The 27,785-nt window shown below is 46.4% G+C and overlaps 1 protein-coding gene across 1 annotated transcript in view; it reads right to left on the reverse strand.

The window, feature by feature from the left end:
* The window catches only part of ORC5 (origin recognition complex subunit 5), a 401,683-nt gene that overhangs the window by 229,285 nt on the left and 144,613 nt on the right, over nt 1-27,785 (reverse strand). The window contains exons 5-6 of the mRNA XM_078679036.1: nt 23,704-23,815; nt 19,474-19,604 (exon numbers count right to left, since the gene is read on the reverse strand). Of these exons, the coding sequence (XP_078535162.1) occupies nt 19,474-19,604; nt 23,704-23,815 (243 nt within the window). The remainder of the gene's footprint in view (nt 1-19,473; nt 19,605-23,703; nt 23,816-27,785) is intronic.

Raw genomic sequence — 27,785 nt, forward strand, 5'->3', positions numbered from 1 at the left:
TCCCAATTAACTACATGGATTGACCACTCACAGTGATCTGCCCTGTTTAAATTCAGCTGGCGCAATTGAGTTCATCTCTCCCGTGATCGCCTGCAGACGAACGCCGCCCGGACCCCACTATTGAAATACGCTGCAATAGGGACTAACAGGTAACAACCGACATACATGCATGCACGCCCCACGCACGGGCGTCTCGACATGCCGTGTCTGATATAGCCCATTATCAATCTGTGGCCCCATTGTCCATTTCCTCCTTTCCAGCCACATCCCGCATCCCCGTATTGCGGAAAAGAGGACGGCAATCAAAAGCCGACACCGTGAAGCCGACAGACCCCGCTCACAACTGCGCTCACGAGTTATGAAGGTAAACAGACCCAACAATACGAATAAGCTTGAGAGTAGGGAATTATACCTTAACAAGAATAGTCTTCACTAAATACTTTTCCCTTTTTAACGCCCCCTGCAGTAACGTTACGAGTGCGACAACATTTTAACAACCACGGGAGGGCAACCCTCGGCGTTTCGTTCTGCAGCACCAAGATCCCCCCAAATACACGTTGTTGGCATATTACACAGGTAATAATTTAAGAAATATGCAACTGACCTTGTTTAAGTAAAAGAACATGTTAAATTTCAGGACATAGTCTAATTTGTTCATGCTTTGTCTAAACATGTAGACTCTTTTCGTAACCAGAGCTGCCAACAGACCCCTTCTTACAGATACACGAGACCAAATTATCAGGTACTCATGTGGTCCACAATATTGTATCTGTTTTTCCTTGAATTAGACGTATCACACCTAATATATATGTATATTTTGAAACATAGGTCATCTTCCACCATCTATTCTATACCGACAGCGTGCAGTCTCTGGCCATCCTAGAGAACTCACACAGGTATTATTATCATTCTCTTTTCAGTGCTTTGCCCACAAGCTCCAACATTAATAGTAAACTTCATTAAAATCTCTAAAGCGGTAATTCTCTACTTTACAGTTTAAATAACAGAGGATATTTTCAAATGTAGAATCTTATGTGCAGAGCATACACACCGACGATATATTGCACAGATACTTCACTCTTTTCTGGCGATGTGTATATAGTCCTCATTGCCTCTGAAAATGTCTGCAATTCTGCAGTTTGTGTTCCTCATAAATATGCGTGTTCACTAATTAAATTCACCATTGATTAACAGCTAAAATCATCAACAGAGACCATCGATCCATGTCAGTTCAATTTAATCCATCTATGTGAGAACCGATACCTACCACATGTTCAGGTATTATCTTTATCCAGTTCCTTCCCCTTCTTCACCCTGTACCCTACTTTCACCATTTTCGGTCAAATCTTACGGGCCCTTCCCCCCATAATGTTTTACCTTTACCCTTAACAAGTAATGACAATCTCTGAGAGCTCCCACGTCCAAATATGCCGAATCTAGTCTGCTAGATAAATAACAAATGTGTGCCTGCTTCTGTTATCTAGCAACTGTATTAATTCAAAACTGGTTACAAAACCCATTGTACATATCTGTAAATATTAGGCCAGGTTCTTGTTGTTTGTTGTTTTTTGTTATAACATTCATCATGTTTATGCCCTAACACTGTATAAATGTATCACTATAAAATGTGTATTGTATTTTCAAAAATGTATATATTTAGGACTAATCACGGACATTGACAAGCACTACTATTGTTTATATCTTTGTAAATATGTACAGGTCCACTTGGATATCTACATGGCTCCCTGATGAAGGCCTCCAGCCGAAACGCGCGTAGTTGTTGATACATTCAGCCATGTTTTAATGTATATCTCTAATATCAGCCTTGTATAGATCCCAACTCTAATTATATCATTTCAAAAAATTATATAGGATCATGAAGGCATGCACATAATAATTATGTATATTCAATTGTGCTTTTTTACTAAAATGAAAATTCAATAAAATAATTTTGTATCATGGTTCCTGTCTTACTATAGTTTATGCTGTCACTAGTCCGTTTATGTCCATGGTCTTTAAACACTAGTTCCTAATTTCTTCCCTTCAAACATCAGGACCCTGCTTGACAACGGAGAAACCGCCGCCCTCATCCTCCTCGACCTTTCGGCTGCTTTCGACACGGTCTGCCACCGCACCCTGACAACCCGCCTCCACCACGTCGGGATCCAAGGAAAGGCCCTGGAATGGATCACCTCCTTCCTCTCCAACAGAACCCAAACAGTCCGTCTCCCACCCTTCCGCACAGAAGCCATCAAGATCATCTGCTGCGTACCTCAAGGCTCCTCGCTCAGCCCCACCCTCTTCAATGTCTACATGAGCCCTCTGACAGCCATCGCACACAAGCACAACCTCAACATCTTTTCCTACGCCGACGATACCCAACTGATCCTCTCCCTCACCAACGACCCCGCCTCCGCCAGAGCCAGCTTCCAGGACGGCATGAAAGACATCGCGGACTGGATGAAACTGAACTCAGACAAGACGGAAGTCCTCATCCTCGGCCCATCCATCTCCGCCTGCGACGACTCCTGGTGGCCCCCCGCCCTGGGCCCCCCACCCAAGCCCACGGACCACGCACGGAACCTGGGCTTCATCCTTGACTCCTCCCTCACGATGGCGAGACAAGTCAACGCTGTTACTTCCTCCTGCTTCAACACCCTCCGCATGCTCCGTAAGATCTTCCGCTGGATCCCCACTGGAACCAGGAAAACGGTCACCCAGGCCCTCGTCATCAGCAGTCTGGACTACGGGAACACCCTCTACGCTGGGACCACTGCCAAACTACAGAAAAGACTCCAGCGCATCCAGAACGCATCAGCACGCCTCGTCCTGGACATGCCCCGACACAGACACATCTCCGCCCACCTGAGGGACCTGCACTGACTCCCAGTCAGCAAGAGGATCACGTTCAGACTCCTCACCCACGCACACAAGGCTCTCCACGACTCACGCCCCGAATACCTCAACTACCGCCTCACGTTCCACACGCCAACTCGCCAGCCAGCCTCGCCCTCGCCACCGTCCCACGGATCCGCAGAACAACCACCGGAGGAAGATCCTTCACCTACCTGGCGGAAAAGACTTGGAACACCCTCCCCACCCACCTGCGACTTATCAAGGACCATCTCTCCTTCAGGAAGCCCCTCAAGACCTGGCATTTCGAGCAGTAGCCCCTCCCCCCCCCCCAGCGCCTTGAGACCCTTGCGGGCGAGTAGCGCGCTCTATAAATGTTTTTGATTGATTGATTGAGTGGGGTGCTAGTAATCCTGAGTGGCACCGCAACTGCTCTGATTGCTTGTCTTTGCGTATAAATTTGAACTCCTATTTTGTAAGCCTTGTAAATATTCTAAATTATTTTGATGTGCGACTCGTTTATACACCACTACCATGGTTTCTGTATGTAGACCATAGTTGTAGGACCACAAAACTATTAGGGTTCAATTATTTCTCACATTTCCTTAACCTTAGCATGAATCCCCACTAAATAAATATTTTAATGTAGTAATTCATACTCAATTTTGTTGTTTCCACAATTTTTCTGCTCATTAGATTACACCAATCAGTATGAAGGACGCGCTACCATGGATCACGGGCAGTGAAACGTTCTCCTTACAAAACAGAGACCCATTTTGGGTGGGGCCTGCTAGACATTGCACCGCCCGCCTAGCGTGGAGCAGAACCCAGGATGAAGCATGCCGCCCATGTTGGTGAGAGTTTATGTTCCTGAACATAGGATGCTCCAAGTAGACCTGTTAGACTAACTGGAATATAAATAATACTGCTGAAAAAAAACCTCTGACAGTTCTAGGATAGTGGGTTGTTCTCGAACATCCATAAACAAAAAACTAGCAGGTTAACGAGGAAATCAAAAAGAACTAGAAACACCAGAGTAAAAAAAAATAACTACGCTGAAAAAGGATATCATAACATTTAGCAGAGAAAAGCGTACCCATACACCAGTACTAATTATCAACTGTACAATCTGCAAAACAACCACCACACCGTGCAAAAAAACAAGACCACAAAGGTGGTCCTCAAGTTCAGACAAACGGAGCGGCGATTATGAAACTATAGAGCCACCTGCAAGTTATGAACGGAAGGGGATGGGATACTTCTCTCGACTTGGCCCACTTTTTTGGATATTTCCTAAGGGAGTTCCACATAGACCAATGTATGAAAGCAACTATTTTAAATTTTTATGAAGAGGCAGGGGCAGAGGAGGAGGCATGCCACGTAGATAAGATGGTCAAGTACGATGGGAAGCAGATGGTCATGCATCTGAGGGGTTGAGAAGCAACACAGAGCATAAGCTGAACCTGATAATAAATCTGAAAGGATGCTGACGGAAGCTGAATAGTAGGTACTTAACAAGAGCCTCGGATTTGCACCAACTCCTCAAGTGGACTTCAATTACATTGGGAATGATCAGGATCCTTTCTGGAAATCAGGCTCCACGCAGTTATTATAGCAAAACCCATTACCCTGAGGGGGCGATGCGCCTCTTCCTCCTTGCCCCCCCCCCCCCCGACCCTCCCAAATGTAACCCTCCAGCAGCAACAACTCCAGCTGAAAGGTTGACATTGGAACATGTATTCTTGGAAGACATTGAAATTAACCCCAGTAAAACATCTTCCACAACATGCCCAGGAAAGATCACAAGGCACTATCCTCCCTTGCCAAAGATGACAGCATAACCATAAAACCAGCAGATAAAGGGGAGCCAAAGTGAGGTTGTCAACCAGGGACTGCAGAAAAGCGTGCCTAACACTATTAAGTAGCAACAAGAACTACAGACGGCTGACTAGCAATCACACAGACAAAAAAACAACAGATCCCAAAACATTTTAGTTTTTTTTTTGCCCAAGGTCCATAAAGGGAAGATTCTCACCACCAGGCCTATCCATTGCTTCAGGAATTCGTGCTCTGCTAGATTCCCTGTCCACCTTTTAAAAAACAATTCTTGCAACAATTAGTTGAGACACAAAAGATAATCAATGCTGTCAATCTGTTCATAACAATAGACGTGGAGGCTTTTTCTATCAGCATCCCGCTTGATTGAGCCTTGATTCATCGACGAACTACTGAGGAATACTAGCTGGCAATAAATGAAATAAGTTACTTACATGTAACTCAAGTTTTCAAACATTGGTATCTTATATATTCACATGCTTGGACCATTCCAGTCATCAGGCTGGGAACCCCAGGTACGTTGAAACAGCAGTATACATTGTAAAATGGGCACAGGCTTGAAAAAACATTGTATATTTAGTAGTACATTCACCTCATTGAAAGAACCCACATTTCAGCCATTGAGGAGGAAGCTTAAGCTCTCCTACTCCCTCTGGAGGCCACCATAGATCAGATTTCGAAGCAGAAGAGAGAGAATAATGCAGGATGAGCCTCTGACCTGGGAAGAGTTGTTCGGAGGAGACTATATAAAAGTTACCAATGTTGGAAACCTGTATTTGAAGCATCCATTGCTGCATCAATAATGAAAATTAGTTAGTTCTCTCACCGTTTCTTTGATCCTCAGGAACACATTCCAGTAATGGAGCAAGTTGATTATCCTGGTCTGGGGGACTAGATGATGGCATTATTGGGGCTTTGGTTATTCTGAGCTGCTGAAGCAATCACTGAATCCGGTCTAGTAGGAACACTGAGGCTAGCTAAAGCTGGGGCCTTGTATTTCTTCTCCAGACGAGGTATCACAGCTGAATAGTAGCAGGTGTCTTCATTAATTTCTGACTTTTTGACCAGACGTAATCAAGAATCGGTATAGACTTAACATATTTCCGAGGCTGGCCCTTAAAGTCATAAATAAAGCATGGTTGATCTACAGAGGTCATTGGTAAGTTGAATCTCTTGGCTACTCTCAATCATGGAATTACATTTAGAGATATCATCTGTAGCATCTTGTGAATTGGTCCATCATTTCCACTTAGGACAATGAATTCTCACCCATTATCATCTCTTTCATCACAGTCTGGTGGTAGCTCTTCGTCTCCTATATCAGAATATGTAGAGCCATTAGAGTAAACAATCCATATCTACTTCATGAACCGATCTCCTTTGAGTTGGCGGAGGTAGCGCTGATGGCGGCCTAGGAGGTGAAACTGGTAAAGGAGAAAATTGGGGAGGTGGGAGGATGGGTGTGGCGGGTAACGCCATGATAGGATTGTTGGTTGTTGCAGTAATAACATATTAAAAGTGTCCATCATTGGTTGAAACATTGATAAGAAAGCCATTGGCACCTGGAGCACATCTAGTTCTCTATAATATTTAGGTGGTTTCTGACTTGAATCAATTTCAGTATTTACAGACTTTTACTCCTGCTGACACACATTCACTGTAGAGGTTTCTGCGTAGGGTTTTCAGTATACAGAAAAATTGGCGCACATCAGGTAGTGGTGAAAGTAGAAAAAGTACAAAATATGGACGGTGCTACTTGGTCAGGGGGAACCCAAAACCCCTGAAATAGAGTGGGCCAAGGCCAACCCTGTATAATGCAAACACAAGGTCCTGAGCACACGTCAAGTCAATTATTTCAAACCAAATGTATTAAACAATTGTTCAGTTCCAAAAGTAGTAACAGGAATATGAGAAGATCGACAAGTGGTGGTTGATTATTTCTGTTTTATGTAACTGTGGTCCTGCTTCAAGAGGAGACCCCAAGAAGAAACCAGCCGACATGTGTTTCGTCAATCAGGTAATACCCCGTGACTCTTAAGGCCTGAATATATCCAAAATCAAACGGGATCGTGGAACCGGGGATACTTCCAACCCGGTTCTGAATGGGTAATAGTGTAGGAAATGGCCAATGGTGGCGATAACTAATGAGGGCCCGAACCCCATGTAATGGGAGCCGTGAAAATGACGAGCGGGTACAGCCGTCAAAGCAGGAAAAGCTGCAAGTGCAGTGCGAGTTGTATGGAGGCTGTGCTCTCTGTTAAAGCACGCATGGTGCGCTGCTAATACATAACACTGAAACAACGTAATGAGCAGTTTGCTCACATTCGTATCTAAACCAAATACATGAACCCAGCTCGCCACTAGACCGCACAAAGCACTTCCTGCGACTTATGTGTTTTTGTGGCTTCGGATCACTCTCAGCTCATTTGATTCAGCCCACATAATGTTTTCGCCATGGTGGCAGCACCGCAGCTACACGGGCTGGTAAATGAGATGCACGGAAAACAAGTAATGGAAAACTGGTCATTATGTTAAACTGAGAAACCCCACAAAACGATATATAACATTTTAGGAAAAATACAACAATAGCGACTATTTAAAATAAACGTGAGGGATTTATTACAGTAAAGACACGCCACCCTTGTGACGTAGCACGTAAGGATCGAGTGCGCCCGCCATCAGGCGTGCCTTGCTCTGCGTGTGGCGCATACGTGGTATGGGTGTTTGGGTACGTAGCTAACAGCTGGGGCAGGTTCAGAGACCCGACTAAAGCGGACCTAACGCTAGGGTGCAGGCCGGAGCAGTGGAGAAGGTTTAGGAGAAGTACCAGGGCAAGTCAGATTGCTGTATTGGATTGAAGGAGGTAGCACCTGGGAAGCCTTCACAGCATCGAGAAAAAGTAGACACACTACTGCCGCCATGTACGGGCACTTGGACCCGCAGTGCTGCCCGTCCCAGGATTTTACCAGCATCGTCCAGATCTGCAGCGCCAATGTACAGAGGATCAGTGGCAAGTGTGTATGATGGCACAAAAGTACTAGAACAGAGGGCGTCTACCTTTTATTCTGAGGTCACCCACCTTCAAATTGCACAGGCTTGCGAGGATGGAAGGGGGACAGGAGATGTGCACATCGCGTGTCTGTACGCGCATGTTCACATTTCAAGTTCGTCCTGCGTGTGCACATCTCCTGTCTCTATTCCGAAGCAAGCCAGTAACAACAGATCTCGCTGGCGACAGCGCTTTCGCACTGCGTTCGCCATGCGAGACCCAAAAAAAGGAGGCCAGAGCGAAAAGATGAATAAATAAGATGGAGGGGCAATGGAAGAGGTACTAATAGAGGGACGCAGGAGTCAAGGGTGTAATGCATGAAATCATTTGGTTCCTCTCTACAGATAGCTGATAAGGTTAAAAATCGGAATTTCATCTGATATTGAGAAAGTCAGGTCACACTCATCTGGTATGTATTGTCGCGAGGTCCATTACATGAGTCATATTGTTCAGTTGAGCCTAGTTTGGTGCATAAGGAATAAAGGAAAGGCGAAGCCACATCCACCGAAAATATTGGAGGGGGAATATTCCCACACCATGGTGAAATGCGTGAGATCAGGGTCATAACACAAGAAAAGGAAAAAAGCGCATGTGAGCCAATGGGTGCTACCTAATGCATGGGTGCCGGTATACTGATTCCCAATGCCGTACTTGGGTGATGGTTGAGAGAGCGTAAAAGATACAGTTTTGCGTGATTAATAAAGCCATGCATTTCTCGGGAGGAGGGTGTAACAACTTCCATACCAAAGAATTTGAAGGTCTTTTTATGGGGATGGAATTCCTGATAGTGATCAGTTAGTGGGAGTCCCACATCTTCCTTGTTGATATGGTGATAGTGTTCCAGAATTCTCGATTTGAGTGCCCCGATTGTACTGCCTATGTAGATTTTGTTGCATGGGCAGATTATGATGTAAATTGTGTATGTTGAAGTGCAGGTGATCCAATTTTGAGAGTGGTATACGAGTCATACTTGTAATGTAGAAGCACAGGGCCTAGTCAGGAAACTGTTTTGGGTTTATTCCGCTTGTCCACAAATTCAGATTCCCACAGGATTTGTTGGAGCTTTTTTTTTTGTATATCTTTATATTAATGTCCAACAATGTCGACAGTACACACATTTAAAAAATGCTGATATATCAGCTTTGAATCTTGCAGTATTCACGGGTACAACAATACATATTACAGAGCATTACAATAGGATTTAAGGCGTAAGTTGGTCATCACTATCAGGTCCGGGGAAAGGGGCGGGGGAGGGGGGGGAGGACAAATACCCCCTCGATATTTGTTCCATTTGTCCAAAATGGAGGACCATTTCCTGGGGCACCCACGGGAGATATATACAGTTTTTTCCCTAAACAAGCACCAGTCCATGTGATTTTTCCAGGAGATCACCCAGGGTGGTTCCCTCGCCCCCCATGACGGTGCTATGTTCCGCCTGGCTATCATCTGGCCCAACGTAACCCACAATTTATCTCTGCTGTTGAGGTCTGTGGGCTCCCAGAGATTCAAGAGGCACCGCTTTTCCTCCGGAAGTGTGACTACCCCTGTAACCCGACTCATACACTCAAGCACCCTGGACCAGTAAGACTGAATGAAGGGACACTCCCAGATTATATGCATAAAGGAGCCAATCTGTCCACAACCACACCGACAATCACCCTCATCCATCCTACCCATTTTAACCAGAGTTTGATCAGAGATGTAAATCCGATGTAGGATCTTTAACTGCACAAGACGCAATCTAGAAGAGATTGCCACTTCCTTAGGGGTGGCCAGGGCCTCCTGCCATTCCTCATAGTCTATCTCTAGCCCATCGCTTTCCCAGCGCTGTCTGAGGAGTGCCAGGGGGGTCAGGTGCATTGTTGACTAACTTCTTGTACGTCAATGATATGGCCCAATCTGGTAAATAGCCATCCAGTAGTCTGTCCTCTAACAGCGAGGCTTCTGGCAGGGAAGTGCCCACAGTAATGTTTGATTGTAGTGCATGTTTGACTTGTAGATAGCGGAAGCGCTTTGAGTCTGCAAGGTCGTGGCTATGCTGCAAGTCCGCAAACGACACCATTCGCCCCCCCCCCCCTTCCACAGGTCACCGATGGTTGAGAGCCCAATAAGATCCTATTTGTCGAATCCCTTGGTGGGGCAGAGTGTGCCCAACTTCTCCGAATCCCATAGGGGGGGTTGCCAGAGAGAGTTTCCCATCCCACCCAAGGCTTTTGCTCACCGTGTGCCACACATCGACTTACCTGGACTGACCAAACACTCGGTGGCTATCGGCTGGGTCTGGAATATATCGCTCTATAGCGTCGGGACACTATGTGAGTAGCCGCGCGCTTTGCACATACTAATTTTCATTTCATGTGCCCCCAGAAAGCAACCATGTATCCATCCTGTAGGCAGGGTCATCCTCAGGTTTAAATAAACAATGATTGACAGCCGCCAGATGCGCAGGCCAATTGTACCTCCGTATGTCCGGTAAACCAATACCCCCATTATACCAACTCAAGATCAGCTTTTGGAGTGCTATCCGAAGCCTGCCCTCCCTCAGCAGATTTCTCTGCAGGGCTTCTATTTCTTTAAAATAACTGGTCTGGACCAGATCAAGGGAATTCTGCAGGGCGTACAAGAAATGGGGCAATGACATCCTTTTGAATAATGCCACCCATTCCCAGGAGCATCGCGTTTAAGTCTCATCAAGGGTGGGATGTGGGGGGCAGGGGGGAGTAGGTTACGCTCATAACGAAGCCTAGGGTCAGCAGCGATAAATATGCCCAAGTAAATCCCCCGCCTGCCACCTGCAGTGGGCAGTCATGGGGCAATGGTGGAGGATCCCAGTTAAGGACGTAGAGTAGGGACTTGCTCCAGTTTATTCTGTAACCCGAGTACCTCCCAAAGACAGTGAACATATCGAGGACCACCCGTATGGAGGACCTGGGGGAGGCCAAAAATAGGAGGATGTCATCTGCATAAAGGGAAATGCAATCCTCCCAGCCCTCGATCCATGCCGCCAGCGGCTCCAGGGACAGGGCATAAAGGAGAGGCGCAAGAGTGCACCCTTGGTGGGTCCCCCGGCTCAGGCCAAAAGTCCCGGACTGTTTGTTGTTGACTAACATTTGCACCAGGGGTTCTGAATGCAAAAGACGCACCCAGCCAACGAAGCCCAACTTGGTCAGGACGGCAAAGAGATAGGACCACTCACGTGTATCGAATGCCATTGTGGCGTCCAACAAGACCACAACCGCCGCCTCTCTGATGGTGTTGAGTCTGCCCAGAACGCCATGTACGCGCTGCAGATTGAATGCAGTATTGCCGTGGGGCAAAAAGCCAGACTGGTCAGGGTGGATGATGTTGTCGATTACTGGTATCAGATGATTTGCCAGCACTTTGGTGAGGATTTTGGGTTCGGCAATCAACAGGGAAATTGGCCTATATGAAGAGGTGCGAGTCCTGGGCTTACCGTCCTTGTGTATCGTCCCCAACGCGGCAACTCACTGATCGTAAGGAAAGAATCCCTTATCGCGGCTTTCGATGAACATATTACGCATGTGGGGAGCTATAGCATCCAGTCTCAGTTTGTACAGCTCTATCGGCAGTCCGTTTGGACCGGAGGCCTTGCCAGTACGGAGGTCATGGATCGCCTGCGCCAGTTCGTCACCTGTAAGAGCACTGTCAAGCACATCGCATTCTTCAGCTGTGAGAGTCGCATTCTGATATCTCAAAGGAGTTGCTCCGAGTCTGCAACAAAGAGGCTGGAAGTGGCTCGATACACGGAGCAATAATAGTCAGCAAACGTGTTAGCGATTGCTTGTGGGTCAGTTATTGTGTGCCCCTGTTCGACTGTCAATTCTGGGACTAGCCTGCTAGCCAGTTCCTTCTTGTCCAGCCAGGCTACCAATTTCCCTGCATTATCACCCAGGTAGTAAAGTCTACCGTCTTTCTCTTTCCCCAGTGTTTTGGCCCTATCCGTGGCAATGCTCCTGTACTCTTCTCGTTTGAGTTGCAAATTGTGGAGCGCCTCTGGCGAGGGATCACTTGCCCCTGAGTCTTCGAGATGACGGATCTCATCCTCCACCCAGACCAGGTCTTTGACCCCATCTTTCTGAATCCCGGCAATAGAGGATAGGGCTTGCCCCCATATCACCGTCTTAAACGCCTCCCATAGGACCTGGGCCGACTGGACCATACCCTGGTTGTCAATAAAATAGTTAGGAACTGATTGTCTTTTTAACAGCGGAGTTGCGGAGGTGCCAAGGGTTAATTGGCGCTACTCTCCCGACCCGTCCATCCCCCAGAACCAGATGCACCCAGATGAGTGAGTGATCAGAAATACCCCGTGCCGTGTGTCTGACTTCCTGAGTTTCTACGAGCAGGGCCGCTGGGGCCAGTAGGTAGTCTAAGCGAGAGGAGCGGTTGTGTGCGCCGGAATAAAATGTGTATTGAGTAGAGTCAGGTTGTAGTGTGCGCCACACGTCCACCAGTCCCATAGCCTCAAAAAAGTCCGGGAGCCATCTCTGGGATTGTGCCATGTCCCGTGGGGGATAGCGAGCTAAGTGCCCCGAAACCACTGCAATGAAGTCACCACCCAGTACTAACCTATCCTCTGGGAGGGAGAGCAAGTGAGTGCCCAAGTCTGTGAATGTCAGGTTCTGCAGACCCGGTGGTACATACACTGTAACTAAGATAAGGTTTGCGCCCTTCCATTGCCCAGACACTGCCGCATACCTCCCCATGTCGTCCACCCAGGCGCGCTGTACTGCGAAAGGAAAGGATTTCTGGAGTAAGACACCCATACCTCGGGACCCGGAGGTGAATCCAGAGTGAGCCACCAATTTGTATCCCCACCTGTCTAGCGCCCTACATGTGTTACCGACTTGGTGCGTCTCCTGAAGTAGGACCACCTCAGGGGAATGACGTTTAATATATTGCAAAACTATGCTGAGTTTAAGTTTGTCCCAGAGGCCATTAACATTCCAACTTAACAATCTAACCTGCCTGTCACGGCAGTTTCCCATTGTATCGGACACAGTATACACTCAAATACCCAAGTTCGAAGAATAGTAGTTGACATGAAAAAAACAAATGAGAAAGGAGAACGAAACAATGTCCCCACATCCCACCCAACAACCCCCCTCCCTGCTCTCTGGGCCTTGAACTGCCCATCAAAAAACTATGCAGAGTGCCTGTCGCCCAAACTGGTCTAACTGTAGCTAAACTTTGGGGGGTGGACAACCACTCTCCTGTGAACCCCTACCCCCAATCAGCATCCGTATGGCTCCAGAAATCAAGAAAAAAAACTGTTCTGTAGTGTTCAATGTCTCAGGACGTTCAAGTAAGATCGTCTATGCTCGCCCTGGTCCTCCGCCCTTCTCCAGCCCTCAAGCCAGTCCGCGGCATCCTCTGAGTAGTCGAAGAACCAGGCTCTACAATTCGTTTTGACCCAGAGACGGGCCGGGCACAACATTGCGTACTTCACACCTCTATCTCGCAGTTTCCTTTTGATGGCCAAGAAGGATCTCCTCTGCTTTTGAACAGCCATGATGAAATCTGGAAAGAAGGAAGTTTCTGCGTTTTTTTAACAAAGCGGTGGAGCCTTCCGAGCAAACTGGAGGATAACATCCCGATCACAGTAGTTTAGTAGACGAGCTAGTATCAGTCTAGGAGGTTGTTTAAGATTTTTGGCCCTCCTGAAACCCATTGGAGGGAAGTTGTCCATCTGGTTCATTAATGAGGAGTTGTTCGTCAGGAGATACCAGTGTCTTTCAAAGGTCTTTCTGATACAGTGGTGACCATTATGATAATCTGTTAGGAATCTGATTTTGTTAGATTTTTCTATCCTAGTAACATCTTTAGGTTGTAGTAGATCATCTCGTGATAGTTTCTGACAATCTTTGAATGTTTTTTCCAAGAGTTTTCTGGGATACATCCGATTCAGCAATCTCTTTGTTAGGTGTTCTGAACTTTCTTTGTAGGTCTTGATGTTGCAACAATTCCTTCTCATTTGTTGGAATTCTCCTTTCAGGATATTTTCTATGGTTTTATGGGGGGTGACGGATGCCCGCCCAGAGAATTGAGTTGAATGCGAATGTTTATGGAACGTCTTTGTTTGTAGTTCTGATATTTCTGGTGTTCAGTAGTTTGATCTTTAGAGACTGCTGTGTATAACAAGTCGATGGTATTGCCATGGGGCAGTTGAGGGCAAAAAGTGGATTTGGGAGTGATCTTGCTAGTGGTGGGGTATGTTGTATCTATACCCAATTCATATGTAGGGTAAGAGAAGTTGTTTGGTCACCTGGCTCGTTCGCTAGGGTAGTCAGTAAGTGTATGTTTTCCAGTTCTTGAATGGACCAGGGACTGGTAATCAGTGTTCTATCTTCTTTCTGGATGGGGGTCTGTTGTGAAAGAAAGCCATCAGCTTCCGTTTGCGGGTGAATTTGTACAGGTCTATCATGGTTCTGGTGAGATCCCAAAATGCTGTGGGGGAAAAGGATAAGCCCCTGTTAAGGATTCCTGCCTGTGTGGTGGTATTTTGATGGCCCGAGATATTGACCATCAGGTTGTTCGCTCCTTCGGTTCGGTTTCCTGTTTCTTCCTCGCCCTGGTCGTTACCCTGCGGTTGGTCTTGGCGTTGATGTACTTGGGGTATTTTCTGAAAGAGTTCTGGTATCTTGATTAGATTGATTACGGAACCCTAAGCGTGCCTTTGGACCTCCTCTAAAGAATTTGACCCCTACTTTAGTTGTGGTGGCTATAGTTTCAGATCCTGGTGATTCAGCTTGTGAACTGGTGATCGTATCGTACGTCTGTCTACTCAGTGGTGTTGATGTAATTTTTGGGATATTGTTGTAACGTTTCGCAAAAGTATAGACTCTTCAAAGTTGGTAATCTGATCCCTTCAGAATTTTCAGTTTTTCCTTTGAATCAAGTCTTCCTCATATTAGTTGATTATTCTCTTAAGTATCTCATCATTTTTGGTGGTGATGTCGCCCCAGTTCGATTTCTTTGTGAGAACATCTAATTTTTTATGTTTGATGTGTTCTTCCTCTGCAATATCAATTAGTGGGCGTATCATGCTATTGGATGCCTCCCTCAAATTTTTCTCCCATTTTGCGATCTGATCTGGTCGTCTCAACCGGAGGGAATATTAGGATCCAAAGTCCTCTGGGTATTCTTTCGGCTTCCAGATATTTTTTAAGACTGGCCGCTTCCCACCATTTAGTTGTTTCTTTTTTCACAGCTTTCTCCAAAGCTTGAAAGGTGGATTTTGCAGAGTGGGGGTTCAATTAGATTGGTTGCGCAGATGTTCCAGATGTAGAGAAAATCTCATCTATTCGTCGGTTGCGGTGTTCTCTCTGATCTCTACAGGTGGCCCTGGGGCCAATTCACTGCTCTGTTGGAGTATTCTTGATAAAGTGGCCAATGTAGCATGTAGAGACCCAGATGTTTTATGCTACAGTTGTCAGGGCCCAATCTTAGCGCTGGCACGTGCCTCACAAATGGCTACACCCAAGAACCATTGAAGGGTACAAGTTTAGGTAGTGGGCGGAGGGCTGTGCCTTCTTGTTTGGTGTTTTGTAGGAGGAATAATTTCCAAAGTTCATTCGTAGGTTTCAAATACGATGGGTTTAATCATATATTCATGCATAGAACAAAAGACAGCCGACACATGTTTCGCCCATCAGCCAAGGGCTTTTTCAAGGCTGATTAAGTGCAGAGGTAACATAGAATCACAGGTTAGGAACAGAATCAGATGAGGGGACAATGAGAATGAGAATGTGAAGGGACAAAGTAAATAAGGTGAACAGTTAGGATATGTCGTAGTAGGATGGTAATAAGGAGAGGGGGAAAGGGGAAAAGAAACGAAGAGTGAAGGGTAGGAAATGGTGGAAAAGAGAGGAGGGAAAGAAAAATACAACAGGAAATTATTCAGGTTTCATATTACCACATTTCTCCCATAATCACGATACACCCAATAAATTGAAACAAATTCAGCATCCTCATTATGATCAATTCATGTCCAAAATTTACAAATAGGCATGTGTATAGGCCGGGGAACTTATCCAAAGTTGTAAAACACATTCGAAAGGGTACCAGACAAAGCTAGATAGAACAGTGAGAAAGACAGGAGAAGCGAAATATACAAAAACAGACAAAGGGAGGAAAAAACAGCATCATACCGAATGAGATAGACACAGGTAGTGTTGTGGAGAAGAGAGGCATGAAATTAAATTAAGACGTAGTATTATTCAGCAACCACAGCATTCTGCGGCAGCGGACTGTTAAGAAAAGCGTTGAGACCCTATACTTCTTTTCTTTTTGTAAATTAAGCACCGATTTATTGAAAGGTTTGACAACATGAACACTACTTCATTTCTGCTCCACCAATCCAAGATCCAATATTCTAGGCTTCAGGCACCCCCAACGGCGAACTTTGACAGAATGTCTAAAACAAAACACTTGAGGGTGTGGCCAAGATGGCGCTGAGGTTAGACGTGCCTCACCGACTCTCCAGTCCGTCACCAGCCTAATCACTGTGTTCCGGGCCCGAGCTGGCCATCCGGAGGTGCTAATTGAAGAGGCACAACCTGGAAACGTTGCGGGAGCGGTGAGTGCGAGCGACGCGGGCCTCAGAGAGCCAGGGGCCCAAACCCACTGACAAGAGCGCCATACCTAGGCAGCGCTGAAAGCCATAGAGAGCCACAAGCGGCCTGCCCAGGGAGTGAAGAAAGCCCACGGGAGAGTCATGAGGTCCAGAAGGAACAGGTGGTCACAGTGGCCCCGGCCCCATAATGGCAGATGCATAATAGTGATCCCTGGGCCGCACACTCAGCATTTGAAGGAGGGGTTCCCATCGCCGCAGACCTGCTGGCCACTATTTAACGGCACCAAATTACACCAGGGGTGGAAGGGAGATACTGGGGTTTGCGCCCCGGCCAGCAGCATCTTCCTCCAGGCCAGCTACCCAGCAGGACAACGAGCCTCCCACGGAGCTCTGCCCAATTGGCGACTGGCTGCCACAAGAAAGATCGCGCACTTAAAGAGAAGCTCTCTGCTCAGTGGTGGGCCCGGCTGAGGACCCGGTCCAGCAGTCAGATCAAGTGGGGGTCCTAGCTGATCAGACTTTGGAAAAGCCCGTGACCTGCACTTTTATGGAAGCACTCTTCACGTCCCTTCGGGATGACTTCCAATCATTAAAGGGCAAACTCTGCCAAGACATTAAGGAGAACCAGAGGGATGTGGACGCACTTGGAGAACAGGTTGCAGAACTGGAGGACAAAGAAGGGGGCCGGGAAGAGGAAACCTAAGCGATCCAACAGGAGGTATTCCATCTCCGAGGCAGCACACAGATCTGCAATCCCACTTGGAGGACTTAGAAAACAGATCCTGGCGGAATAATGCATGCGCAAGGGGAGTTCTGTTCAAGGCAGAGGGGGATGACATTTTTAGCTTTGTTCGAAATCTCTTTCATCATATTCTAGGTTGCTCTCCTGAGACTAGCATCCAACTGGACAGAGCCCACCGAGTTGGGCTCCACAGACAGAACGCCTCCATCCCACTGGACATCCTGGTCTGTGTGCAGGACTTCCAAGTCAAAGAGGAGCACTTGCGAAAGGCGCGCAATATGCCTCTAATCATCTTCCAGGGACACTCCATGACCCTCTTCCAGGATCTTGATGCCCTCACACTCCAGAAGCAGCGAACATTCTGTCCGGCGACCGCACACTTCTGTAACCAGGAGATTCATTACTCTTGGGGGTCACACTTTTTGCCTGATTTTCTGCTGCGTGGGGAGGCTTCACCAATTGGGTTCACTAACAGAAGGCTAGGACATAGCAAATGCTTTCAAAGGCTTCTACTCACAGCTCTACTCGTATCAATCTTTAGACCCTGAGGCCGTATCTCGATAAAGCGGTATGTATACATTGCTTACTCCAGATCAAGCAGAGTCCCTCCACATCGAGAAGGTCATATCAGGCATTGCAAGTCTTAAATTCCCTAAAGCACCAGGCCCCGACGGGTACTCAGCAGCCTTTTACAAGACCTTTTGTCCAATAGTAGCACCAATCCAGACAAGACTCTTTAATTCTTTCTCAGAACCTGGGGCAATCCTGCCCAGATGCTCGCAGCCTCCATAATAGTCCTGCCCAAACTGGGCAAAGATAAAATGGATATTCAGCTCATACAGACCCATCTCTTTGTTGAATATAGGCCTACAATTATTCACGAGCATCATTGCATAAAGGCATAAAATGCATATACCCTCATTAGTGGGCCCGGATCAAGCAGGCTTTAGCTTCCGGAGATAAACTAATGACAACACTAAATGTATTCTCCAAGTGATTGAAAAGTCCAGCAGAGCACAAGGGGAATACATGCTACTAGCAGTTGATGCAGAAAAGGCCTTCGACCAGGTTCACTGGCCATACCTGGAAAAAGTTCTTAAACACTTCCGGTTTGGGGATAAATGCAGGACACAAATTCTTAATTGTTATCATGCAAAAACAACAGCGGTCTGTCTTAATGAGTACACATCCACTCCCTTTCCGATCCACAGAGGGACTAGACAGGGCTGCTCCCCGTCTCCCTTGCTTTTCGCTCTCTATATGGAGCCCATTGCTCAGATGATTAAAGACCACCTAAACATTACCGGAGTGACGGTCGGTGGTGACCGCCACTCTATCTGTCTTATTGCAGACTATGTACTGGCGACCCTGGAGAGGCCAGCTGTCTCTTTGCCGGCATTTCTGGTGGAGCTAGAGTCTCTTGGTGCGGCTTCGGGGTGTCAGATCAACCTTTGGTAAATCCCAGGCTCTTAACCTTTCCATGCCTCCCCAAACTGTGGACCAACTGGCGAATCACCACCCCATCCAATGGGCCTCCAAGACAAACCCATACCTGGGGAATCAACCTCGCCTCCATAACCCTGGCAACAACAGATTGCAACTATAAGGCGCTGCTTCAGCAAATCCAACATGACTTCGGGAGGTGGAAACGCCTCCAGATCTCTTGGCTGGGGCAGATAGTGGCATCTAAAAGGATGATTCTTCCTAAAATTCTAAATCTCTTCCAAACCCTTCCACCAACACCGACTACAGTCCGAGATAGCGCAATTCATTTGGCAGGGCTGGAAACCTCACATGAAGAAATCCCTGAGCTACCTCTCCCAGGACGCCGGGAGCTTAAATCTTTACTACAAGGCAGCGCAGTTACGCTATATAGTGGAGTGGGAGCGTCCAGAGTCCGAAAAGCATTGTCCTTTTAAGGACAGGGCAGTTGCAGGCACATCGCTTTGGAAGATCCCCTTTCTACCAAAAGCGCATAGACCCCCAAACTGGTACCTTTCGCCAGTAATGCAGACGACTATGACCACCTGGGATCAAACCAGTATTAAACTTGGGCTGTCTACCTTTCTGTCCCTGTTGACCCCCCCCCCCCCCCGACTTCTCCTCAGGGGCTTTGGCTCAGGGGAGTTTGGGAACGTTCATCAGCACAAAATCACACTTTGTAAGGCTACACTCAGAGTGGCTTACCCTCAATGGCGGTTAATCTGCTGCTGGTACCGTTTATTTTATCTGTAAAATGCTAATAAACGATTTGAATCATAAAACATAACAGTATAAGGTTATTTTGAACAGAAAACTACCTTATACATAGAACTTCAACTCCAAGCGTTTACTATACAATCCCAATGGGCTATACTCAATTTGGAAAAAGGCTTAAAAACAGCTTTTGAAGCTCACCAGATGCTTGAGCTCTTTAAGGTCCCTGCAGACGGTGTAGAAAACCCCAAGAAGTATATTAATGTAGGCAGCATAGAAATCCTCAGAGTACTCAGCGGGATGGTCGCAGGACAGGATCCTTTGGAGTTCCACTTAAAAAAAAAAGAACAGATACACTTCAATATATGAACTTTCTCGATTTTTAGGACTATAAACAGTTTCCAAAATAGGATTGTACAAGGCATTTATTTACAAAAAGAATACAAATATTATAAAACAAGCATTTGCAATGCAATAGGTCTCGCAGTGACGCGGGTTAAAGCTATTGGCATTGTAAATTACAATGCCTTTTATTTATGTTTTTAAAAAGAAAAGAAAAATAAAAGGCATTGTTATTTGCAATGCCAATAGCTCAAAGTCGCGTCAATGCGAGACCTATTGCATTGTAAATGCTTGTTCCTGATGCAAGCGTACTACAAAAGTAAGTCACAGTATGAATGCAAAAATTATTTGTAAGCACCAACAACCTTTCACCTGCAAAATGAGTACAGGACGGTATACACAGTGTTTTCACTTTCAAAACCACACGCCCCTGCCCCATCCTAAGCAAACTTTAAAGCCCACTAGTAATTTGTTCACTTTGGTCTCTGCTTTATCGGCCGGTTGAGCGAGTATGTTCGCTCGAAAGTGGCAGCCTACTTTTCAAAACTGCTCCAGGGGCCGGCATGTTTGCATCTCGGCTTATTCCCCGTTCCTGTGCACAACGCTGAGTAAATATACTATGCAATGCGGACTAACTCTCCCGAAAGTTTCATGCATTAAATTCCGTACCTCAAGAAAACAAGATCCTTAAAGTCCTCCACAGACAGCACTACTATGAAACCGAAAGCAGCTCTCAGGACTGGGCTGCGACTGAGGGCGGGGGCTGCCTGCGCATGCGCGCTCTTTGCTGGAGAGGGAGCCCCGGCGCTAAGGCAGCTGAAGTCCCGGTCCCGTCCCGAGTGACCACCAGCGCTGTGGAGCTCCCATGCCGAGACACACCCGATGGCTGCGAGGGAGAGAGGGACACGGACGAGGCAGAAAGAGCACGGTGAGTGGGAGGGAGGGGGGGGGGGTTGTATCTGTGTGTGTGTGTGTGTGTGTGCGCGCCCGTGAGTGGTGGGGGTGCGTGCGTGGCTGTGTGGGGGGAGGGGGGGCGTGTGTGGCTGTGTGTGAGTGCGCTTGTATGTGCCTGCGTCTGTGTGTGTGCCTGCCTGCGTGTGTGCCTGCCTGCGTGTTTAGGTGAGAATCAGAGGCAGGGGATGTGCACGGCGGGGACGTGCACGGCGCCGGCTGGGCGTGCGCGCTCACGAGGTCGAATGTCGGCCTGCAAATGCGCGTGGCACTTTGCTGTCCTCATTCCCAGCAAAGTAACAACATAAGTTGTCTCGCATAGACAGTAAGCAAAAGCTTCGCTTTTGCTTACGTCTTAGCGAGACCTAAAAACATTACTGAGATTGGTTCAGTTTCTGGTTTGAGGCAAGTTACTGGAGAAAGACTGAAGAGGCAGTGCTGATCCGACCCCTGCTGCGCCTTTATTTCAGACATTACATTTGCAGCCTACATTCGTGCCTGTTATTGCAGAAAACAGACTACCTTTTCCATCTCTTTTCACCCCTGCAGAAAGGCTAAAATGTACCCTTTTAACTTAATTTTACGTTTTGAAATCCCGACACGAGAAGACATTAATCTTGGAAACTGTACAAACATGTTCTGGAGGACATAGGCCTTCATTACATGTGGGGCATTAATCCGGAGGAGTCTGGTAACCCGAGTTATCAAAAGTTTCTGAATTGCAACCGGGCAAAACACAGGGTCCCGGTGTTTTTACCCTAGATGCCTCAGGGTGTCCATAAAGAGGTTTAGTGTCCATTGAAATACTATGTGAAAAAACATGAGCGATCAGGTGTGGTAATCCGTCCCAGTCTGATATATTGGAAATTCTAGCAGGAGGCAAAATAGCAGGTCGTTTTCCAGCCAACTCATAATGGAACCCAGTGTTTTAGTAAATAACCCTATACTTCTATTTTAAAAAAAGTCAGGTGCCATAAACTAACCCTCACCACTAGGCTACACTTAACAGAATACTCACAACTCATGTCCAAATGTCTCAAAATGCTACAGGAGACCCCAAGTAGCTGAATGAATGAATGAATGAATAATTGATTTATAAAGCGCGGACTTAGCCCAAGGGTGTCAAGGCGCTATGCAGAACTAGGAAGTGCAGACAGAAAGAGGCATGCTCATAATGAGATACGTGAGAAAAGCCAGGTCTTTAAGGCTTTGCGGAAAAGAGAATGAGACACCTGTCTAGAGAGCTCCTCCGGGATGGAATTCCACAGCTTCGCAGCAGCAATGAGAAGGCTCTACCTCCCCATTTTAACCTGGGTACAGATTTTTATACGATTACCGTAGCTGTCTGGTGGGAACTTATTGATGGAAGATTGCATTAAGGCATCATGAGTCAGGCACAGTGTTTTGAAAGGATCCTTGGGTCCACGGGGGCCAGTGCAGAGTCCTAATGGAGGCTGTGACGGAGTGATATTTCGGTAAGTTCAGCAGCCTGGCGGCAGCATTCTGTACCAGCTGCAGATGTCGCACCAGGCCTTTATTAATGCCCAAATAAAGGGCATTACAATAGTCCAGTCTGGACGTTACGAAAGCAATAACAGCCTGCTTGCGTGACTCATAAGAGAGGAAATAGAAGATTTTTCTAAGGATCCTGATAATCCCGAAACATGTTGACACCATTCTGTTAACCTGCAGGCTAAGGGAGAGTAAGTTGTCCACTATCACCCCTAGGTTTTTCCCATGGGATACTGGGCAGGGACAGACTCCAAGCGTTTCCCGCCACCAATCACTGGACCAGATCTCAAGTTTGCTGACAAAAATCAGGCCTCAGTCTTCTCTCCATTCGATTTCATAACATTTTCCACCATCCAGGAGGAGACTGCCTGCATACAATTCCTGAAATTAAGGGCAGAGTCCCTGATACTGTGAGAGATGGAAACCGTTTTTTGGGTGTCGTCCGCATAGGACAACACCTCTAACCCAAAGGATCTCACAACCTTGGCCAGTGGGGCAACATGGATATTAAACAGTGTCGGTCTCAGGGACACCGCATGACAGGGATTTAGCGGCCAAATAGATTTGGCCAAATGCAACTGTCTGAGCCCGATCACTGAGGAAGGAGGCAAGAAGCACCAAGGCCGAGACCCAGATTCCTACCTCTCTGAGGCGTTCAACCAGCCTCAGAGGAGACAGCAAATTAAAGGCAGCTGTGAGGTCAAGTAGAACAAGCAGGGTGGTGTGCCCTGCTTCCACTTGAATACGGATATTGTTAAAGACAGCAGTCAATGCTGTTTCCATACTATGGTGGCTTCTAAACCCATGTTGTGAGCCAACAAGTAATTGATGGTCCTTAATGGCACTGAGATGGGAATTTAAGTAGGATTCCAAAATCTTCGCTGGGGCAGGAAGTAGAGAAATTGGCTAATAATGTTTCAATTCTACCGGATCCAAAGAAGGCTTCTTCAAAAGTGGCTTGACCACTGCTGTCTTCCACAAAGTGGGATACTGCCCCTCTGAGATGGCAACATTAAGAACCTCAGTAAGGTGAGGAATAATGATCTCAAAGCTAAATTTTTAATTATTTTGAATAGTCTCCACCTCAAACCTGTGGGTTAACAAAATGCGGAGATTAATCCGCCAGGAGGGGTCAGACCAAGCAACCAAACATCATGAAGAAAATGGAGGTAGACTATTGCAGTATTGTCCACTTGGTTAACCACAGGAAAACTAGGTAATGAAAAGGTTTGTGAAAACAGATTTAGGCGAAGGAGCAAACCAACAATAATACTGGGCATTCGACGACTTCATCATTAGTGCTCCTTGTATCAGACTCGTTCATTGTGGAGGGTTGAATTTTCGATCTGGAGAGCACTTCGAGGACGTATACTAGGAAGCCCCATGCATGCTTATATCTTTGCCACTGAAACTAAAGGTGGCTAGAGTCTAAATTGATTACAACTATAGCCTACCAAAATCTCAACTAACATTTCCCTAACATTTCCTCCCATTTTAAATTTCTAAATCCAGCCACACTCACTTCTCACCTATTGATGGATGAGGCTAATTTACAATTTTAATTCGACTCAGTCTCAAGATATTTAACATTTAGGAGCATATGCAATGTAGAACTAACATATTTACCTTTGCCGTAGTCTGTAAAATACAATGTAAAAGGTTCAAGGCAACCTGTATTTGGTCGGAATTTTTCCCACACAAGCTCACTAAGGAAAACAACAGTCACATTGCTGCCAGTCTGCAAAACAAAAAAAACAAATTACGTTTAAGGTGGCTTGTAGGCCAAACTCTTAAAATGACGCATTTAAAAGAGAATAACCATAAAATACATTTATTGTTAAAATGAATTATTTTGTTAATGATCGTTTACAAAAGAAAAAAAACAGGAATTTCAAAATGTTAGTATATTCAAAATTCCTTAAAAAAAAAAAAAAAAAAAATTGTAGAGCAGTAAAGTTCACAATATGAAGTCCTACTATACTCTGGCATAGTCCTTAATTCACAAAGGTTAGTTGAGGTTAAAAAACAGGCAACCCGGTTGCACTTAAAATTAAGCTGGTGTACAAATACCTGGTTTCTTAACTACTTCCTGCTTGGTGTACCCCAAAAGACTACGAATTCCCATTCTTTTCCTTCGCAAAAAAGTTTTAGTTTGTGACTAAATTCCACTGTAGTGGCATGCAGTTCCGACACCACCAAAAACCCAACTAAACATTGAATGCAAAGTGACATTAGTGAGGTTATTAGAACCAAAAGAAAGTTATCGTGACGCAGCCGCAGTAACCGACTACCAAAAGTTAGCAGATAAAAAAGGCAAAAGCACATTGTATTGAGCAAACATCAACAGGATTTCCACTTGACTAAACACAGGGCCAGACTAGCAATACGGTTGCCGAAGAGCCAAAATCCCAGAAGCGGCCAGCGCCAGCCCCACTGCCCGTTCGGTCACAGAAGATGAGACTTATTTTTAAATACGGTACAAAAGGGGGTGGTGATGGACGGAGCATCTGAATCAATCAAACACTCACACCCAGTCAAAAGATCTGGGATTAATCCATCACCGTTCTTTAGCCCACTCTGCTACCCCAGTTCAGACATGGCTACATGCAAATCAGTCTGACCCTGTGCCTCATGGGAACAGTCCAGTCCGAACTGCCAAGCCATGCCTTCCCTGGACCGGAAACAAGCCTCCGAGGACCAGTTTCTGGCATTCCAGCCGTCTTCAGCCCGGGTTGCTTGAATCCATGAGGCACAGGGTCAGACTGATTTGCATATAGCCATGTCTGAACTGGGGTGGCAGAGTGGGCTAAAGAACGGTGATGGATTAACCCCAGATCTTTTGACTGGGTGGCAGTGTTTGATTGGTTCAGATGCTCCGTCCATTACCACCCCCTTTTGTACTGCTTTTGGCCGCCATAAGTGTGGCAGGGTATGCTCAGACGTGAGTCCCTTGCTCACTTTGCCACTGGATTCAAGCAAGCCGGGCTGAAGACGGCTGTAATGCCAGAAACCGGTCCAGGGAAGGCATGGCTTGGCAGTTCGGGCTGGACTGTTCCCATGAGGCACAGGGTCAGACTGATTTGCATGTAGCCATGTCTGAACTGGGGTGGCAGAGTGGGCTAAAGAACGGTGATGGATTAAACCCAGATCTTTTGACTGGGTGTGAGTGTTTGATTGGTTCAGATGCGCCATCCATTACCACCCCCTTTTGTACCGTTATTTTTAAATACAGCAGAGCGGAGCTCTTGCTGCTTGCCCCGTCCAGTAACTGTGCAAAAGAGCACTGGGATCCCGCTGAGGAACATTTTGTGTCCAGCTTAGAATGTAACTTTTCGTACTCTCGATGTATTCAAACACAAATGCAACTGGGGACTCTCGCTCAGGGTAAGGCCACGCTTAGGGGAGCTTTAGTCAATGCATGCTCCATACGTAAACACACACAGAATATTTGATGTGTTAGACGGGGGAAATCTCAACATACTCTTCATTACTGAAACTTGGTTGACTGAAGCCTCCAATCCGGTCATTGTGATGGCCATTCCCAAAGATTTTAATGTAGTCAGGATAGAGGGGTGGGGAGGTGGTCTAGCAATCGTGTTAAAGGAACGCTGGGGCTGCCAGTGGAATGAGATTGCGGAGCTGAAGGGAGCAGAAGCATTGTGTTTTTGCATTCACTTCTCTCCCTAGCATACAGTTGCAGGAGTCTTAGTATATAGGCCACCAGGCTCAGCTGGGGCCTTTTTAAAGTCATTGGACAATGAGACCACTTCCCTGGCCCGGAGATGTTCTCATTTTATGCTCTTAGGAGATTTTAATCTATACTTGGATAAACCTGAGGATGGAGATGCCATCAAATTTATTGATTCCATGAATCAGTGCAACTTGAAACAATTTGTGGGGAAATCTACACATCAAGGAGGCCACATTTCAGACCAAGTTTGCTCCAACGGGGCTCTACGAATTGATGGCCCAGTAGCTCTGAACAGATAACTTTTCAATTAAGTTTGCATGGCAGATCCCCAACAAACCGCATCAGCTTCCTAATGGACAAATCCAGAGAGTGAAAACCTTTAACAAGATAGATCCCATTGAATTTATGAAGGGCCTAGCTTCGAACACTCCCGCGCTTTCGAGCATAATTGAGGATGCTGCAATAAATTGCTATAACTGGACTAAAAAGGTTAGTGAAGCGCAGGCTTCCTCCATCCAATATAGAGGTGAGAGGCACCCCTCTAATAACTGGCTTTCAGGCACCCTGAAATTGTAAAAACAAGGCCGCAAGATATTAGATTGCAAATGGAGGAGGGACTATAATTTAGGGGACAAAGAGGTCTTTAAAAAAAAAACACAAAAGAACGATTATGCATCTATCCTACGAGCTAAGAATTTGTATTATGAGGAGCGCATTGTGAGCTCTGGAAAGAACTCAAACGAGTTTTTACTATAGTCAAGCGTTTTCTGACTCCAGCGGCCTGTACCCACTCCAAGGAGGCTTCCAATGAGTGGTGTGACGAATTGGCAGGCTTTTTTGGTGCAAAGGTCCAACTTACTCAGGCAAGCCTAGAAGCTGGTAGAAGGCCAACCATAGAGGATAAACCCCTCATATAAGGAATGCAGCAAGTGACCCTAAACAGGACTCCTTCAAAGCCATCTCTCTGAAAGGCTTCCCATCTGGCCTCAAGATGTTGAAATCAGGCTATACGACTGAACCTTGTCCCCCCCCCCCTCCTAAATTGTTAACTGCGGGAGCAGAGGACATCAGTCCACTGATTAATAAATTGCTTAAATGTATCTCTAACAGCTACAATGCCTATAGACTAAGATTCTTCCCCTGCTCAAAAAACCTACAGCAGATCCAACCACCCCTGCTAATTACAGGCCCAATTCCTTCGTACCAGCTTTATCGAAGATTCTTGAGAAGCAGGTGAACAGACAGCTGTCAAAGTACGTGGATCTCAATGGCCTCCTTCATTCGAGTCTATCAGGCTTCAGGGCCATGCATAGCACAAACGGCTCCAGTAGAGGTGGCAGAAGATATTCGGGGTACCCTGGACAAAGGGAGTAGGGCGACACTCGCTTTGTTGGATTTGTCGTCAGCGTTCGACACAGTGCACAATTTTTTTCTATTAGATCATCTGCAGGAGATGGGAGTGACAGGGTCACCATGGAGCTGGCTAAAATCCTACTTGGAAGACAGAAGCCAACAAATCTGGACTCCCCCTCCCCCACTCAACAGGTCAAAAAATGATTGGACACTGGAGTCCCTCAGAGCTTAGCGTTGAGCCCTACTCAGTATAATATTTATCTTACCCCTTTAATCTGGTTAGTAGACACATTTGGAGGAAAAGTGATCTCCTATGTGGATGGTACACAGTTGAGAGAAAAGAGGTAAATAGCTCTACTGTAAAATCCTGTCTCACCTCAGTCTTTCACTGGCTAGCAAAACCGTAACTGAAATGAAAGGAGGACAAAAAGGAAATTTTCCTCTTCTGGGATTTCCCTCCGCCGTTCTGGCTCTATTTCTGGCTAGATGATGCGCCCCCGAAGGAGGGCCGGTAAAAAGAAATCTGGGGATCTGGTTTGATGAAAGGCTGTCATTTGGGCCCAAAATCAAAGTGGTTGGAATCTGCTTCTGGATCAAGAGATCACTGAAGAAATGTCTGCCGCTACTTCCTGTCCAAGCTTAAAAAAACACCCCAAAAAACAGT

The sequence above is a fragment of the Lissotriton helveticus genome, chromosome 1_1, assembly GCF_964261635.1.
Source record: "Lissotriton helveticus chromosome 1_1, aLisHel1.1, whole genome shotgun sequence".
NCBI lineage: Eukaryota > Metazoa > Chordata > Amphibia > Caudata > Salamandridae > Lissotriton > Lissotriton helveticus.